This window comes from Dermacentor andersoni, chromosome 1 (assembly GCF_023375885.2).
Source record: "Dermacentor andersoni chromosome 1, qqDerAnde1_hic_scaffold, whole genome shotgun sequence".
Lineage (NCBI taxonomy): Eukaryota > Metazoa > Arthropoda > Arachnida > Ixodida > Ixodidae > Dermacentor > Dermacentor andersoni.
In genome coordinates, this window is record NC_092814.1 from 143,091,684 (window position 1) to 143,107,800 (window position 16,117).

The 16,117-nt window shown below is 43.1% G+C and overlaps 1 protein-coding gene and 1 long non-coding RNA gene across 5 annotated transcripts in view; both read right to left on the reverse strand.

Moving 5' to 3' along the window:
• raskol (Ras GTPase-activating protein raskol) overlaps positions 1-9,460 on the reverse strand; it is a 179,806-nt gene extending 170,346 nt beyond the window's left edge. Inside the window, exons 1-2 of the mRNA XM_072287915.1 lie at positions 9,107-9,460; positions 5,197-5,348 (exon numbers count right to left, since the gene is read on the reverse strand). Of these exons, the coding sequence (XP_072144016.1) occupies positions 5,197-5,348; positions 9,107-9,173 (219 nt within the window). The 5' untranslated portion in view covers positions 9,174-9,460. The remainder of the gene's footprint in view (positions 1-5,196; positions 5,349-9,106) is intronic.
• Positions 9,461-10,926: 1,466 nt separating this feature from the next.
• LOC126545715 (uncharacterized) lies at positions 10,927-14,103 on the reverse strand. Of its 4 annotated transcripts, none has more exons than XR_011893576.1 (5): positions 13,273-14,103; positions 12,908-13,136; positions 12,678-12,783; positions 11,962-12,180; positions 10,927-11,143 (listed from the first exon to the last, which is right to left on the reverse strand). It is a non-coding gene; the product is annotated as an uncharacterized lncRNA (long non-coding RNA). The 4 variants fall into 4 exon arrangements; XR_011893575.1 differs by having other exon boundaries at positions 11,962-12,121; positions 12,678-12,834; positions 13,273-14,102; XR_007602425.3 differs by having other exon boundaries at positions 11,962-12,121; positions 13,273-14,100.
• Positions 14,104-16,117: the final 2,014 nt, after the last annotated feature.

Consider the following 16,117-nt stretch of genomic DNA (forward strand, 5'->3'; position numbering starts at 1 on the left):
CGGCCACCTCAAGAAAAAAAAAACACACTCCCCACATCAAAGAAAGAGGTGTCGAAAAAGGTGCTACTATGTTTGTCTCACTGTTAGTTTCATTTTGGTTTAGTTCATGGATAAACTAAACTGCATTACCATGACAGGATAGCAGCCTCTTACGGCTGTTCAGTTCCGAGATGTGTGATGGCAATCGTAGACTACATATTCAACAGCTCTTACTATCATTACATCCATTATCATTCAGAATCAGAATCGGTTTTACTGTGATGATTAGAAAGATTACAGGATTCTAATACACAGAAGGAGGTCCCGAAGTCAAAGACTGCAATGGGACCTCCTTTGCAAACTAAACATAATAAAATACAGATTACAGCAGTTTCAACAAATCGTTAACAAGATAAAATTACAGGTTTTAGTATGAATAGCATAACTGAAGAATTAAATGTGCATAAATAAGAGTCATATAAAAAAAGCATGTACACAGCATAATTTGCGAACTCGAATATACAGTCGATCCCGGATATATCAAACTCGAAGGGTATTGCGAAATAGTGCGATATATCGATAATTCGAAATATAAAATATGCATGTGAAAAGCTTCTCTAACAACTCCACACATCTCAAGGCAGTTTCCAGATGTCGTGACTAACGGGAACTTACCGATCTGTGCACCAAGGCACGTAAAAAAACAAAACGACAACGCAATGACCAGAGCACTTTATTTCGGAAGAAAAAAATCTGTGACCTTTGCTTGCTTTTTCTTCTGCACCATCAAGTTCATTAAGCTGTCCTCAAGATTGTTGACAGTGCCCAAATGAGAAAGGCCAGCTCCTTCCATTGTGCCACAACAGCAGCGAATGATGCTGAAAGCTGATGCAAGTTCAGCTGCAGTGCATGTTGGTTGGTCCTCTTTGTTGGAACCTTCGCCACTGCTCGAGTCTGCGTCCTCGTCACCCATGATGTCAGTCACAATCTCCGCATCAGCACGATCCGCTACAGCTTGCACGCCGTCGTCAGCACTGACGAAACTGCATGCATGCCTTCTCGACCTTGTCAAAGGTTGGGACGCACACACGACACGCTCCAGGGCGACTGGACTGCTCTGCCTTCAGCTTAACATCGGCTTTGTTCTTGAGGATCGTACTCAGGGTGTTGCGACGAATTTCAAACGTCGCGGCGACCGACGACTTTTTCTCACCAGCCTCCACCCGTCGAATGATGTCCACCTTTGTTGAAAAATCCAAATTCTTGAGTTTTTTTGCGGCCATGGCTCCGGAACATGTGCCAAAAGCAGAAAGAAAAATGCACTGCACCACACGAGTCTCAAGCCTTCGCGTTGGCCTCGTGAATAAAAGGAATAAAGCGAATCAAAAGATGCACCGCTCCACGTCTTCGCACTACAACCACAAGCCCAAGCTGCACTGACCTCGTTCGTCTCGCTGTGCCAGCGGTGTCAGCCAACCAAAACACAGGAAACGGGTGCCTGCGGTCAGCGTGGTTTCTCCCTCCCGCTTCCCTTTCACACCCAATCGCACTTCAAGTGCTCCTCGTCACGTGCCTTTTACCCACACGCCCCTTTCTCAGAGTGCGGGGCGGCGTGCGTGAGATCGCGGGAACATCGCGAGAACTTCATGAGGAGAAGCGCACTTGCCGGGGCGCAGCTCAGCACGGAGTTCAATACATTGGTATGCCGGTGCACGGGAGTTCTATATACGCGAACAATAGCGCTATACTTTTGCATGGGATTCCCAAGGGGATTTTTCAACTGTTCGATATAGGCAATAATTCGATATATCCGGGATCGACTGTATATGCATGACAAGGACATCAAACAGAAACCTAATGATATGACAATGAAAATGAAATGAAGGCACCCTGAAAGAATGGTTGTGAGTATGAACTAAGCATCAGTATTCGACAGAATATATTCTTTTAGTTGTTTCTTGAATTCATTCCACAGCTACTACTATGGGTTCACTATCATGACCACGATGCCAAAAGTTATACTGCCACTGCCAACAGTATGAACATCAATATGATCCAGATGTAGGATTTTTCTCATTACAGGCCTAGCAAGTCCCTGAAATTCATTTACCTTTGCTTTCACTTTGTGCAGGAACATGTTTACAAACGTCATGTAAAAAAAAAGTGCATTATGCCAGGTGTTTTAGCACAATCTTGAGGGAAATGCATTGGCATTTCACTTACTTTTCCCAGAAAGCCTTCTTTGTGCACTATGGATTTTGCAGAACATTATGTATTTTGCGATAAATTTTGAAGCTGAATGCACATTATGAAGTGGTAGAGGCTTAGGATCCCTGTTAAGTGGACAAGCCTTGAGCACTGATCAGCTTCAATCCCACAATACGCCTTTTTCATGTTCCTGCACTGCCCTCTGTCGCATATTGCTGGAAATGTTTTGGGAGGGTGCCGGTGCTTTTCCCAATTGATTTGAGTACCTGTGCCCATGTTGAGGGTGCGTAGATTGTGCGTTTCGTGGATCGTGATTAATTAATGGCCTTTTCAGGCACAGAATGTCGTTCCTGGAAGCCATGTAGCACACACAAACTACTGGGTTAGCAGGCCTGAGTGCACTGTTGTGCTAACAGTGTGGCCGATTAAGGCATGCTTAGTTCCGTCAGGCGATGTGGCTGCCTTGGAGTTTGTTGTCGCTGATGTCTGCTCTTCCACCTCGCTTTTCATATTCCTTTTTCACTTTCATTAGAAATTTCGCATATTCAAGATGTCTTCAACCACAGCCTTCCATGTCAGATTTGCCAAAGTGGTGCATTTGTTTACATCTGCATCTACAGCCACAGATTGTTGTTAGCTTCTGATGTTGTGGAAACTGCGTATCGCTAACGTGAAATAATGTCAAAACATAGCAAAACATACATACCTGCGCATATTAGCCGCATTCTTCCACCCTGAGACGAGTCAATATGAACAGCCGAGCCAGTTAAACAACGGCGACTGTGATCCAAAAACATGCGAGTATATTACGGGCTGTTATTACTGATTATCGCTTTTCTTTAACTTCATCATACTTAAAAGTTTGTGCGTGCCATAAAGTATTATTAGTAAAAACTGTGTTTGGCGTAAACGCTCACTTATATGTGTAGTTCTCTCGCAAAACACGGATGCCATTGCTGACACCGTTGGTAACTGAGCGAGTTTATGCTACTGTATCGAATGCACTGTTTCTTGTTTCTCGTTTGACGCTAAGGTAAACAGTGATTCTCTGGACTGAAGAAATGTGTCAGCGTAACACGTACAGACCCACCCATCTACGTAGCAAATGCGACAGGCAGCCTTCAGGAATGGTAACCTACAGATGTTGGCACACCGTTATGTAGCGGCTTGCCACTTATTGTATGTGCCGTGTGAAGGCATGAGCAGCTGATATCAAATAGCTATAGGGCCACAAATGAACTATAAGAACAGTTTCCTTTTTGCTAACTGCTTATATATTAAGTTCAGGTCCACCGGTAGTGGGTGCATGAACTCGAGGGGCCAAGTCTAATGCAACCTTCGCTAAAGAGGATCAACATTGACTCAAACTTCACGTTCACAGCTTGAGCGGACTAAAGCTTGTGCATTTCAACTTCAAAGGCATGTTTCAACTCACTTTGAGTGCGATTAATTATATATACAAACAAAAGCGCTGCAGCTATCACATTGTCAGTTTGATAGCTGATAACGTGGTGTTCGGTTGAGTGATCATGGTTGGCACACTGATTTTGCCGGTGCCGTTGACAACAAAGCCCGTCACGCTACGACAAGTCGCGCCCGTCAGTTGCATCATTGTCGGCCTATTATGATAAAATGGTCTCAGCGACACACTGTGCTGAACACTCAGCCAGTCGTTGGCATCAGTCTTGTCAGTCTTGTATTGACCCAGTGTTACTGCACTTTAATTGAGAATGTGAAGTCGGGAACAGACTGCCACCATTGACCAGCAAGAGAGGGCAACTTCATCAGCAACGTGATGTTGGTGAAGTGTCACCCAAGTGTAACACAGGGGTTTATTGATTAAGTTGCTTGCCATGGCGGAAAGTTCGTGGTTCACGGTGTAGTCCGGACGAAGCACTGGCCACTTTCTGCTTTAAAGAGGAGTTGCAATCTTATGCTACGCATGTTTTCGGCACCGCACCGATGTAGAGCTGTATGCCACTGGAGTTTCAACGGTGTACACAGCACGAGTGTTTGCTGCAATGTGCGTCTGTGTGCTTTTTTTTCTCCCGCGCGACTTTCCCCTGATATCAGGCTTGCTTAACCACGTGTGCGTCCCTTCCAAAACATTTTGCAACTAATCCGCTAGAGCAGGGTGCATGTGCTGTTGTGCCATGAAAAAGACAGATTGTAATATGTGCCTAAAGGTAACTAAATTTTTAAAAGTCAATTAGTCAACATTAAGAAAAAAAATTAAAATTAATTTATGGGCTTTTACATGCCAAAACCACTTTCTGATTATGAGGCACGTCGTATTGGGGGACTCCGGATTCATTTTGACCACCTGGGCACCTAAATTTAAGTACACGGGTGTTTTTGCGTTTTGCCCCCAAAGAATATGCGGCCATCGTGACTTGCACATGCAATATTAACTGAATGTCAAGAACGGAGCCCTGGAAGGGGCTAAATACTTGACATTTTGATAGAAAACATAGGAATTTCTTAATAAAAGAATGCTTTAGAAAAAGAAAAGCTTGCCATCATACGGTAATTTCTTCGGAGAGTAAAAGGATATTTATCATAAGTACTTCTGGTATGGAATCCGTTCTCTTGCAAAAGCGCTTTCCAGACATTCACTTCCCATTAGGGCTGAATGATTAATCGGATAACTTTTAAGATTTATCGGTTAAGCTCAGATGTCCAAAATTGGGAAAGCGCTGGCATTAATGAACAAGTTCAGACTGTGCATGTGCGCTGCACGTGTGGCAAATTCTATCGAAATGTTTAGTTTTCCTCTAGCACACATGTGTAGATGATTTTTCTTAGTGAGAAAATGGGGGAGACAACTTTGGTTATGTACTTAAGAGGCTAAGCATTTACTGTACTCTGAGCAAAGTCATGAAGGCCCAGTTCTCCAGTAACACATAGTTCCGAAGGGTTTTTCAGAGGGCACTAGAGGTTGTTGGAAATAAATGTCCCTGAGGCTTTTAGGTTCACGAAACAGTAGATTAGCACAGGTCAGGGACTTACATGCAGGCAACGCCTCGCAATGTCTTCACTTGGGAAATGTGTCAACGTTTTCTTATCTGGAAGCAGCACACAGAACCGCTGCTGCCAACAGCGCCCCTGGTGACGGGCACGCTTCAGTGCTGGTGCCCTTGGCTCTGGGCCTGCCTCCAACTCTGTGTGGCCAATAAGAACGAATGCTTCAATTAATGCACAGTCACAGTAAACAAAACTGTGCCCACTCTGCCACAGTCAGCCACGAATTTCTGAATCTCCAGAAAGCCTTTTATCATTACTTTTGCAAAGAAAAGTGCAAGGGCAAGTGCCCAATTGTTACCAGAAAAACTGTGTAGCAGATTGGTCTGATGAATTTCTTAGATGCAGAACATTTACTGCAGCACATCAAAGAAATATTTTTGGGATCATGCTATCAAAACTGCAGCAGCAGGAACAGAAATCCCTCAGCAGATACTACTCTGAAGTCACCAATATGCAAGCTTTTCGTCTTGCAAAATTTACTGCAGTCCCCGCAGAATAATAATGCCAGCCTGCAGTGGTAATCTTTTCAGTAGAGACTTGTTTTTAGGACATCAATACTTCCTTCTACTAGATATTGGTCAATATTGGCACTTTCGTCCTTGCTTGTGTACCTGCTTATCACACCTGCTCATCACATTTGTGTAAAATTGTAATAAAACTCATTTGATGTCCATCACTCACCCCATCTATTTTGTTTCTTTTTGTATGTGTTTTCGTCAATTTTGCACTGCAAATATGATGCAAGCTGTAGCAACCAACTAGCCCACTTAGACAGCACATGTGCATATGCGTATGCACAAGTGCACGCATGCACACATTCACATATGAATTGTTTGAAGAGGTGGGCATAACTCACGCAACAAGTTGCTATGCACGATTAGCTAGACTAACAAAGTCCCACTACCTAACTCTTTAGGGTGCATGTTGCACTTGAAGTCGGAGCTAACGAAGCTATGTTCATTTAAAAGAAATCGTGAGACTATAACTACTAGTTATAGTCTGAAACATCCGAAAAGTGCAGCTAAATTCCTTATTGTTCCATTATTTTATTACACAGCCTCAAGCACACTGGCATTCAAGGAAACTTAACTGAATGCCACAACACTGTATTTAGAACTGAGGTTGAACAGTGCAAATAAAACAAGGACATGAGGAAATAAATAACACAGACAAGCGCTGACTGCCAACTGGAAGTTTATTTGAAATTCTCCAGCCATTTTTGTACATTTTCCAGCATAGACATGTGTACAGCAGTCACAAATACATCTGCAAAATCAGTACATCATAATCTTTCATTCAAAAAAGCTATTTCTTTTGTTGACAAAGCAAGAGAGGGAGCGCTTACACATTTATCTCCTTCCTTTCTAATGTAATAAGCCTCTATTATTTCCCTTTCTTTCTTACTTTTTCCTTTCCCTATGAATTTTGTTTTTTCAAATATGGGAGTGGAAGGACACTTGTTACAATGGCTTATTACATTAGAAAGGAAGAAGATAAACGTGTAAGCACTCCCTCTCTTGCCTTGTCGGGAGAAGAAATAGCTTTTTTGAATGAAAGATTATGATGAATCTGATTTTGCAGATGTATTTGCGACTGCTGTACGCATGCCTATGCTGGAAAAGGTATAGAATGGCTGGAGAATTTCGAATAAACTTCCAGTTGGCAGTCAGCGCTTGTCTGTGGTATTTGTTTTCTCGTCTCCTTGTTTTATTCGTGCTGTTCAACCTCAGTTCTATATATGAACCAACTAGCCCTCATCAAGATCTTACTTACACTTTGTAGTACACACTGAGGACACATTTCTGGGAAGTGGCACTAATATCAAGATTTCTGTTAGATAAGCAGCAGTGAGTACACAGCAGCTTTATTTTTGCAGCTGAAGTGCTTGCTAATAAAGCAATAAATAAAATATTAATTGGTAAGGCTGTTTATCAGAGTGTTGCTCACAGAACATTATTTGTTGTGCAAGTAATGGCTGCCTCTTTCAAATAACCCTGCTGCAGAGGTAGTATTCTGCTATCTGCCACAACTAAAAGAAAAAGCTGTTTGAAAGACAACCAAACAAACATGTATATTGCAATATAAGCAATATATGTATGTGAAAAAATTACACCATGATGCTGCTGATTTTTTCTACACCTTAAGGCATAACAAGGTGGGAAGTAGTAAGGGCAGAGGAAAGTAGCTAAGGGAAATTGCAACACAATGTACATGCGTATACAGTGTGCACAAGAGTGACAAGTTGAACAGCTCATGAGGTAACAGTCTGTGATTACTGACGCTTCAAGAAGCGACTAGCACTATGTCAGCAAACATTAAAGTAGAAGAACATTTGCTGCAATGATCATGCAGTAGGTGCAGTAATGCTACTTGTGGCCACCACAATGTCCAAACTTCAGGCTTGGGTACAAACAATGCCGTCCCACTCGTAACAACTAAATATGGCCAAGTTAACATTTCACATCTAAAATTTGTTCTTTCAACATTACTAGTTCATACTCTTTGCAGTTGTTCCTTTCTGTAACAAACAGAATTATACCAACCTTCATGCAACCAAGAACACAAGTACATTTTCTTTAAATGTAAGAAAAAAAAAAAGTGATTCGCAGCACTACTACAAAATGTTTTTCAGCCTAATTGTTTTCATAACTAAGCTACTACAGCCTGAAAGGGAGTAGTCCCAATATTTTCATGTGTTACAGTCGTCAAATATTTTTTTCTAGCACTGCACTCTCCTGGCTGGGAGTAGAAAATGTTAAAGTTCTCTCATCAGCTAGAAGTTGAATTGACAATCATATCTTCATAAATGAAAATAGGCTAAACTCATGTAAGGTAATGTCTGCCAAAGCACACAAATCTGCTCAGTAGACATTGTTAGCTGTACAAATAACATTCCCAAATCACCCTGAACCTTACATGACACAGATATTAATTTCAAAGACTGCCAGCAGCATATAGGTGTCGTATCAATAGTATGTCCATGAGATTCTATTACGTATATAACGTTTCAGTGCAGCAATCTCGGCCGCCACAGCAAATGACAATATTTGTGTGTTCCAAAGCCGCGTGATAAAAAAAAAATTCATAGCAGTACACTGCCATCAAGACAATTAGAATAGGCGGTAGCAAGAGAACGAGCGTAGATCTTTTAACAAAAAGTATAAGAAACATTTCTGCATTCTTACTCAGACAGTCAATCGAGTATTATTACAGGCTCCGCTATGTAATATCACAAGTCAGGTTACTGCTTAATTTTTAGACGTCCAATGAAGAGAAAGGCGCAATTAGTGTGGGCTGGTATCTTGGACTAAACTATTTTCAGCAAGGCGCTGCCTCTTGCATCACGCAAAAACAAAACATTTTGGGCCGCACATCAACGCAACTATTTTCGGCGTTAAAATTCTTAAAACAGGGCGCGGTTGAAGGGATAACAGTAAAACTATGCCCTAATTATGAGACAAAAAGAAAAAATACATGCATATCGAAACTGACCAAAACAGTGTTTCGGCACACAGCGACAGCGAGCCAGCAAACGAAACGATCTTCCAAATTTAAACGCGATGATATCACCTTCACTTAGAACGTCCCGCAAGAAAGTAAGACGGATGACCCGCAGATATACCCGTGACTCTGAAAACCTTCTTGTCTCCACTCTCTCGTATCGATCTTCGAGCATGCACTGCTGATTCCCATCTGGGCACGCTTTCTCTCTCTCTCTTTTTGCTTCCCAATATATCTGCTGGGCACGTTCGCGGAAGGAACAAATTTACCAACTAGCGGCATGAGGGAGCGTCTGAACGTGGTGTCCACCGTGCTCATTTCATCGCCAATTGAGACGAATGGTACAGGCATTTAGAAATGCACCAGCTTGCTTGAACGGCCGCTAGATACACACCGCAAACGTAAAGCCATCCTTCAAGGCGGCCCTGAAGATCGTGGCTGCTCACTGATGAGTCCTGCATGCTTCCGAAAGGGCGATCGCGCGGCCGTTCAATCCGTACGCTTGCTCGCGATGCACTTCGTCCCAGTCGTACTCATCGCGCACAGATGCACTCAGTGTGAAGGGTAGAATTTGGGCAATGCAGCCGGCAGACTGCGTAACTGGATCGGTGCGGGATCACAGCTGCGCCTCTCAAACCAACCAACAACCGTTGCAAGGAACCACGGCCCCACGACCACACGCAGCGTCAAGAGGCTAGAGAAGTTGGTCAAACCCAGAGAGCTGACAGTACGATGAAAGAGGAGTAGATAGACAGATAGACATATAGGTGTTCTGTGGATAGACGACCTAAATAACCATAGCGTTTCATGCGACGAAGAAGTGGCGCTGCGATCGCTGATCAAAGTATTGGATTCGGATTGACGATTTGTTGACTCAGGTAGTGTTTTCAGACGATGTTCGTCGCCTTCAACGCCTTGTGAAATCTCCGCGTGTTTTTTCATTTGCGTAGCGTTGCTCCGTTCGCGATATGTAGATACTTGGTCACAACCTTCAGTCAGAGTTGCGTAGTCACAAATACATGTTGAAACGGTGAGTTGCTCTCGACTTGAGGGCGTTTGCCGTGATTGCAGGAGCTCATATATATGACAGGTAACCATTCTTCATTTCAGCTTGTGCGACGAATTATGCGGTGAATGAGAAATGTAGTAACGAATTGGCTTAACTTCAGTACAGTTAACAAATTTTCGTTAAACGGAAAAGCATCCTTTGGCTGGTATCGTAAAACGACGCGAAACACGAAGTCGAGACAAGTTGAGCACTGAATGAAAAGTGTACTGACGTGATATTTTCAACTACTCCTTTTTTTACGTTAAATGAAGGTCTTAGATCTCTAAACACTATAAAAAATATTGGCAAGTCTCATAGCATCCTAAGTAATTTGTTATAATATTTTTTGTGCAGTTAGTTTCGCTTTCGTTTCCCAGGCGATTACTGTATCGTGATGTAACGCAGAATGTGGTCACGTGGGAGCGGGACATCGCGACGTATGGCGACGTTTTGGCACACGCTATAGCCAATGCCTCCTTTATTAGATGCCTGCCGCGTGGCTAGTTTTCCCGTCGTGATTTTCTTATTGGAGCACAGTGTTGGAGCAGAAGTTGCTGTAGTTCAGGGTAGGCGCGGAGAGATGGCGCTCGCTGCCGACCCTACTCAAGATCTGGTGTGCTCCGTACACTTGTGCGCCTTCGAAGTATAAACAGTGATGTGAGCCCAAGCAACAAAAAGACCGTGGCAAAAAGTCGGCCCGACGTCTCCGGCCGACTGCAAAACGGTTGGCCCGACCTCGGCAACCGAGGGCGGCCCAGCTTTGGGGATTGACATTGGCCTAACGTCGGCCGATCGTCGGCAATCGATGTAGGCCCGACCACTGTGGCCGACTTGGCCGACGGCGTCCCATGCGAGGGCCTACCAAGGCTTTAGGTACGTAGTCAGTCGGCCAGCCGTAGGGCCATTCTATTTGGCCAACGCAGCCGAGCGCATGCCACACGCGGGCCAGCCATGGCCCTGACGACAATAATGGTCGGCATTGCACCGGCCCGGTGCTGAAAGCCGACGTTGCTTTTGACGCCCCGAATAATCGTAGCTTTTGCATCATGCATTTACAACAGCATGCGCATCATGCATCATGCTTGTGTGGTGGCCGGCATAGAAGTACCACACGAAAGCGAACGCTTTTTTGTACTTTTCATGCCACATAAATGCCAGGCAAAAGATTCTGATACAGGTCTTTATTTCTTGTAATTGTATATGTACACCGACACGTTCACAAGTTTCAAACACTAGTTCATATTTGGTGGGCTTGAAGCAGGGTCACGGCGCCTTCTTTCATTCCGGCCTCCATCCCTGTCAGCTGCTCCAACCAACCAGCGTTTTGCGACTCCAGCCACTGATGCTATAGTGAAGCGTCAGGGAACGTGCTCCTCACAGATGCTGCAAGAAAGCGGCACATATAAGAAAGCTGCCCCCGCTTTATAGTTCAGTTGGTGAGTCGCATTCCATTTGAAGAAGTGAAACAATCAAAAAGATCATAAGTCAGATATTCACGAAACATTAAAGAAACGACAACAAAGCAATATTAGGGACGTGCAAATCAGTATCGAAGCTGTCAGGAAGAGTGGCTGGACGACACAAATCGTGTAAGTACCGGATAGTTAGTAATTTATATGTCGTTAGCAATAGGGGGAACTGAACACGGAACCATAGCAAAACACGCATACACAGTGGCTACTGTGTCTATAGGTAGCGCGGCTATTTACACCACGATAGGTCTTGTTGCTTCCCGTGAGCACTGTATGAAACAGCCGAGTTGAAACGCTGAGACAAAGAACGCGCCGGAGCCCGGAGCGCGCCAAGCGGCACAAGGAGGTGAATAGGTAAATGTCTGGAGAGGCAAGAGGGGAAGCTTATGGCATGATACATATATACTTGCTGACATGATGGCAACGATGATAGGTCTATGTTTTGCAGAAAACAGTTAGCATACATGGGTTAAAGCAGAAACAGCATATACAGCATATATTATATGGTGAAGCAAAACAAACTCCTCAAAAGCAGTGGCAAAATATGGACGCCGCAAGTAGAACTCACTTATTACGGCATTATTTTATTAAAGAAAATGCTAATACTGGACGCAGCAAGATGCAATAAGCAGCAGCTTGTTTGAATGAAGAAAAAAAAACTAAGCATGCAGTTGGTACCGATGTTCGCAACGTGCACTAGAAAGCTGATTGTTATGCCATATTTCTTACTTATATTCGTGATGGCCATGAGCTTCACGAAGGCGTGCTTCCTCCCCTGCGACCCTTTCCAGCTGAACTGCAGTGCAGCTTCATTTGTAAGTATGCCCTGCAGAATAGTGCTCACGACACGACCGGTGTCCGTTCCTCCGTATCTGGAAAAAAAGTTCACCTGCACGAACCAGCGCACGTAGAGTTAAACCAGACATCCAAATACGTGGTTATCGTGGTCTGTAAAAAATAATGGCCAGGATAAGAAACGCTCTCGTTTTAAATGTTTTACCCAATAAAACAAATATATCTAGAAACAACGTTCTATGACAGAATGGCATATGGCTGCGGTATTGTATGAATGACAAAATGAAAATCAACCAAATATTAAACATGAATACATAGTTTCTCTAAAAAGAAAACACAGCATGTCATTCACCATCTGTTCCATGCGGGAATCTGAAGCTAAATATTCCTCTAAGATACGCTTTAGAGCCGCCCAAGGAAACATGAGGACAGGAAGGATAGGTTTACCGACTTTGGTCGGAATATCAGTGAAAAAAAAAACCATCCAGGCAGCGCGATAAATGAATACAACACACAGTTGCACAAACAAAATAGCACGCAGACTGCCACGAGACAAATGTATAGGTATACATAACGTCGAGACCGCGGTGACAAAGTATTACACGTAAACTACGAAAATGCAACAAAAGAAAAATTGAGGAAGAACTTACATATGGGCTATCCGCAGGGTTTCACATACGTGTCTTCTTGTCTGATGTTCCTAGATCTACTCTAGTCCACATGCGGTGAAGCGCGCCACACACAATCCATTCTTACCTGCAATGCACCAGACGTATATCATACAGGTATTTACAGTTGTTTTTTCATCTGTGGGAAGGAACGAAAGCAACTTCTAATTAATTATGACTTTTCCGCAATAATAACCAGACAAGCGTCTTACCCAATTTCTTCCCGAATGGTGATAACAGTTCCGAGCGTAGCAGGTCATTCGCACACTGTGCTTCAATTTAAGCAGTGTCGTTCCAGTGTTTCCTAGAGAAAAATTAACGAGAATACAAGACGAAAAAATAATATTAGAAATATATACATGAAAGTACGTCTCACATTTCCCTGTCCCAACTCTCGAACGCTTGATCCGTTCTCATGTAAAGCCTCTTTTTTTTTTCTTCCTGTCAGAAAAAATAAGCCCGAAAGACAAGGAGTTTATCATACGTTGCAAAACCATTTACACAATACAAAGCGACCTTTGTTCACTTGAAAAAGACAGTCATGCATTACACAACGTGAAATTAAAATGCCACTTACGAGTACGCATATCTTGAACGGCGAGATACGGCGGCTCCACTGCATGTAAAGGGCTTGCGCTGTTCTTGTCCAAGTCACTTTTGTGTAGCTTGCGTTTATATGCGCCGTCCATGATAACAGAAATGCACCAACTAGTCTACCATGAGACGCGGAACGAGCTGGCATCCAGAGCTAGCATTTGGCGGCAACTCACGCACCCGCGCCATTTGGCGGGAACTCGCCTGCGCCCCTGCAAGCAAGCGGCGTTGGCCTGACGAAGAAAAAATAGACAGCAAGGAAAGTCCCGTTTCGCTTTCTCGCCCCGTCCTCGCTGGTGGGAGCTGATGCTGACAGAGAGAATCGCCCGTCCCTGCTTTCCAAGAACCTCTCCATTCCTTCTGGGAGAGGGAGAGGCGACAGCCCAAGACGACCTCGGTTCCCCACACTTTTCCTTTTTTTTCGTTTTTCAGGCGCTTCCTGTGAGCGCGTTGCCGTTTTCTTTTGGTGTGTGTGCTGTGCACGTGCGTGCGTGCGTGTGTGTAATGAAAATCTGCATTCTATATTTTGCAGGGATTGGTAGCGCTATACGAATATGTATATACCTTATGTGAACAATAATTTTGACCTCTTCAACGTGTCGAACAGTACTTTGGGTGCTATGTACGTTAGCATGTAGGTTCTGTTTTCTTGTTTGGGAGTATTGTACAAATATCGTATAATCTTGATTGGTTTCCTTTTGTACTTGCTCAGTATTGTATACCTGTTATTACCGGGTGCAATTGTCTTTGTTTTAAAAGTGTCGCTGTAAAGGCTCTGCCAAGCGAAAGGGGGCTGCGGCTTTTTCTGCGCCTCTGCTGTCTGCACCTTTAAAGGCAGAAATAAATAATTTGAATTTTAATAAGTATTTATCGTCAAAGCATCACGTCTATATGTGCACGAAGTTCGATAGGTGCATGCATGCATACACAGTCAATACGCTTTCCAGAGAGCTTTGCACGAAAATGGTAGATATGCTTCACAGGAGACGGCGCTTGAAAAAACACTCATGATATACCATGAATTTTTTAATTCTTAACTGCTTGATTGTTGAACATCATTAGTTAATTGAGCGAAAATTGGAAGAATTTGATCTAACTCTAGTTCTTCCCAATCAAATCCACGTCGACAGCAGAAATGCTCTATTTTATGATTTACATTGATTGGCATGCAGCCTTAATTATTCTTAGACGAATCGACAATAGCTAGAAAAATTGCAGATTTTGACATCTCTTCACAATTCGCCTTCGTATAATCGCTTCTTTCACCCTCCCCAGTGAAAACATTCAACTGAAATGTTTCCTAGAACTGTACAGTCCACGAGTCGCCTGCGCTTAGTTCGTTTGACGATTTTTTCTGTGCTGCAACAGGGCCGTTTACGATTAACGCGCCGTTCGCGAACAATTTTGCTTGACTCTTTCTGCAGTTCAGATGACTATTACGAGAACTGTCTAATGCAATATCCACTTGATTAAATTTTGTTCCCCGTTAAATAGTTATTTTCTCGATAGTTTAACTACAAAAGAAGAAAGCAATAATGAACGACACAATAGTGTTGCAAACATATCCGTTTTTGAAGTATTGAAATCTTGTGCTTTTTGGTAAAGCAAATGTAATACTTACGCGATATGTCTTCTTCTTGCGACTTGCACACTGGTCTCCACGTACTCTTGCTCTCATAATAGTGGTCGTTGCATGCGCACCCGCATAAATGGCGAAAATAAATTTGATTCTGATTTCATTATTCACTCCAATTACTAGAGTTCTATCAGTCCAGAACAAAACACAGAACCATCCTTTAGCCGGAAGGTGGTCTAACTGCCAGATGAACTGTCACTGACGTCTGTATGTGATGGTTGCTGTTTTTCCCCGTGTGATGAACCGCCGTCATCGCTTTTGTATAGCTGGTATATATTCCGTCATTATATATATTCGTCCTTCAACATTTGTTACGCAAAAGCAACAACAACAAAAAATTGCTGCCTCTCACTTCTTCAAAGGACTGCGCAGCCTGTCGGAACGCACTGGCGCGTGTGAACGCATGGCCTGAAGGTTCAATTTCAAAGTGTTGTTCAATTGCTGCCTGAACCACTGGTGAAGACCTTTCGTGCCCCGTTACTTTATTATGCTAGCTTTTCTTGTGACCGATGACAAGACATTAAATTTGGCGGCCTCTGCAAGACTAAGCTGCATCAACACAGCTTCTTAAATATACGAATTGGCTCAGCGGCTGTCGGACAGTGTGCATGGTCCCTTGTGGCACGTCACTAAAAAACCAATTAAACGCTTAGCGTATATGCACAAAATGATGCGACCACTAATATAACATGAGAGGGGACTTTCGGTCTCACAAAAAAAAAACGATATATATATATATATATATATATATATATATATATATATATTACACGAAGTGCGCATGCGCACAAGCATGATGCATGCGCATCATGCATCGTGCTTGTGTGGTGGCCGGCATAGAAGTACCACACGAAAGCGAGCGCTTTTTTGTACTTTTCATGCCACATAAATGCCAGGCAAAAGATTCTGATACAGGTCTTTATTTCTTGTAATTGTATATGTACACCGACACGTTCACAAGTTTCAAACATTAGTTCATATTTGGTGGGCTTGAAGCAGGGTCACGGCGCCTTCTTGATACCTGATATTTTTTTCACTGGCCTCTTTCTATAAGAAGGACGAATATTCTAGGCGGCGAAAAAAGTATGAGACATATTTCATCATGTGGTAAATCTTTTATTCATAATATTCATTCCCAGAAAATATGATACAATGAAACGTTGATCCTTAAAAGCAAAACTTAAAGTTAAAG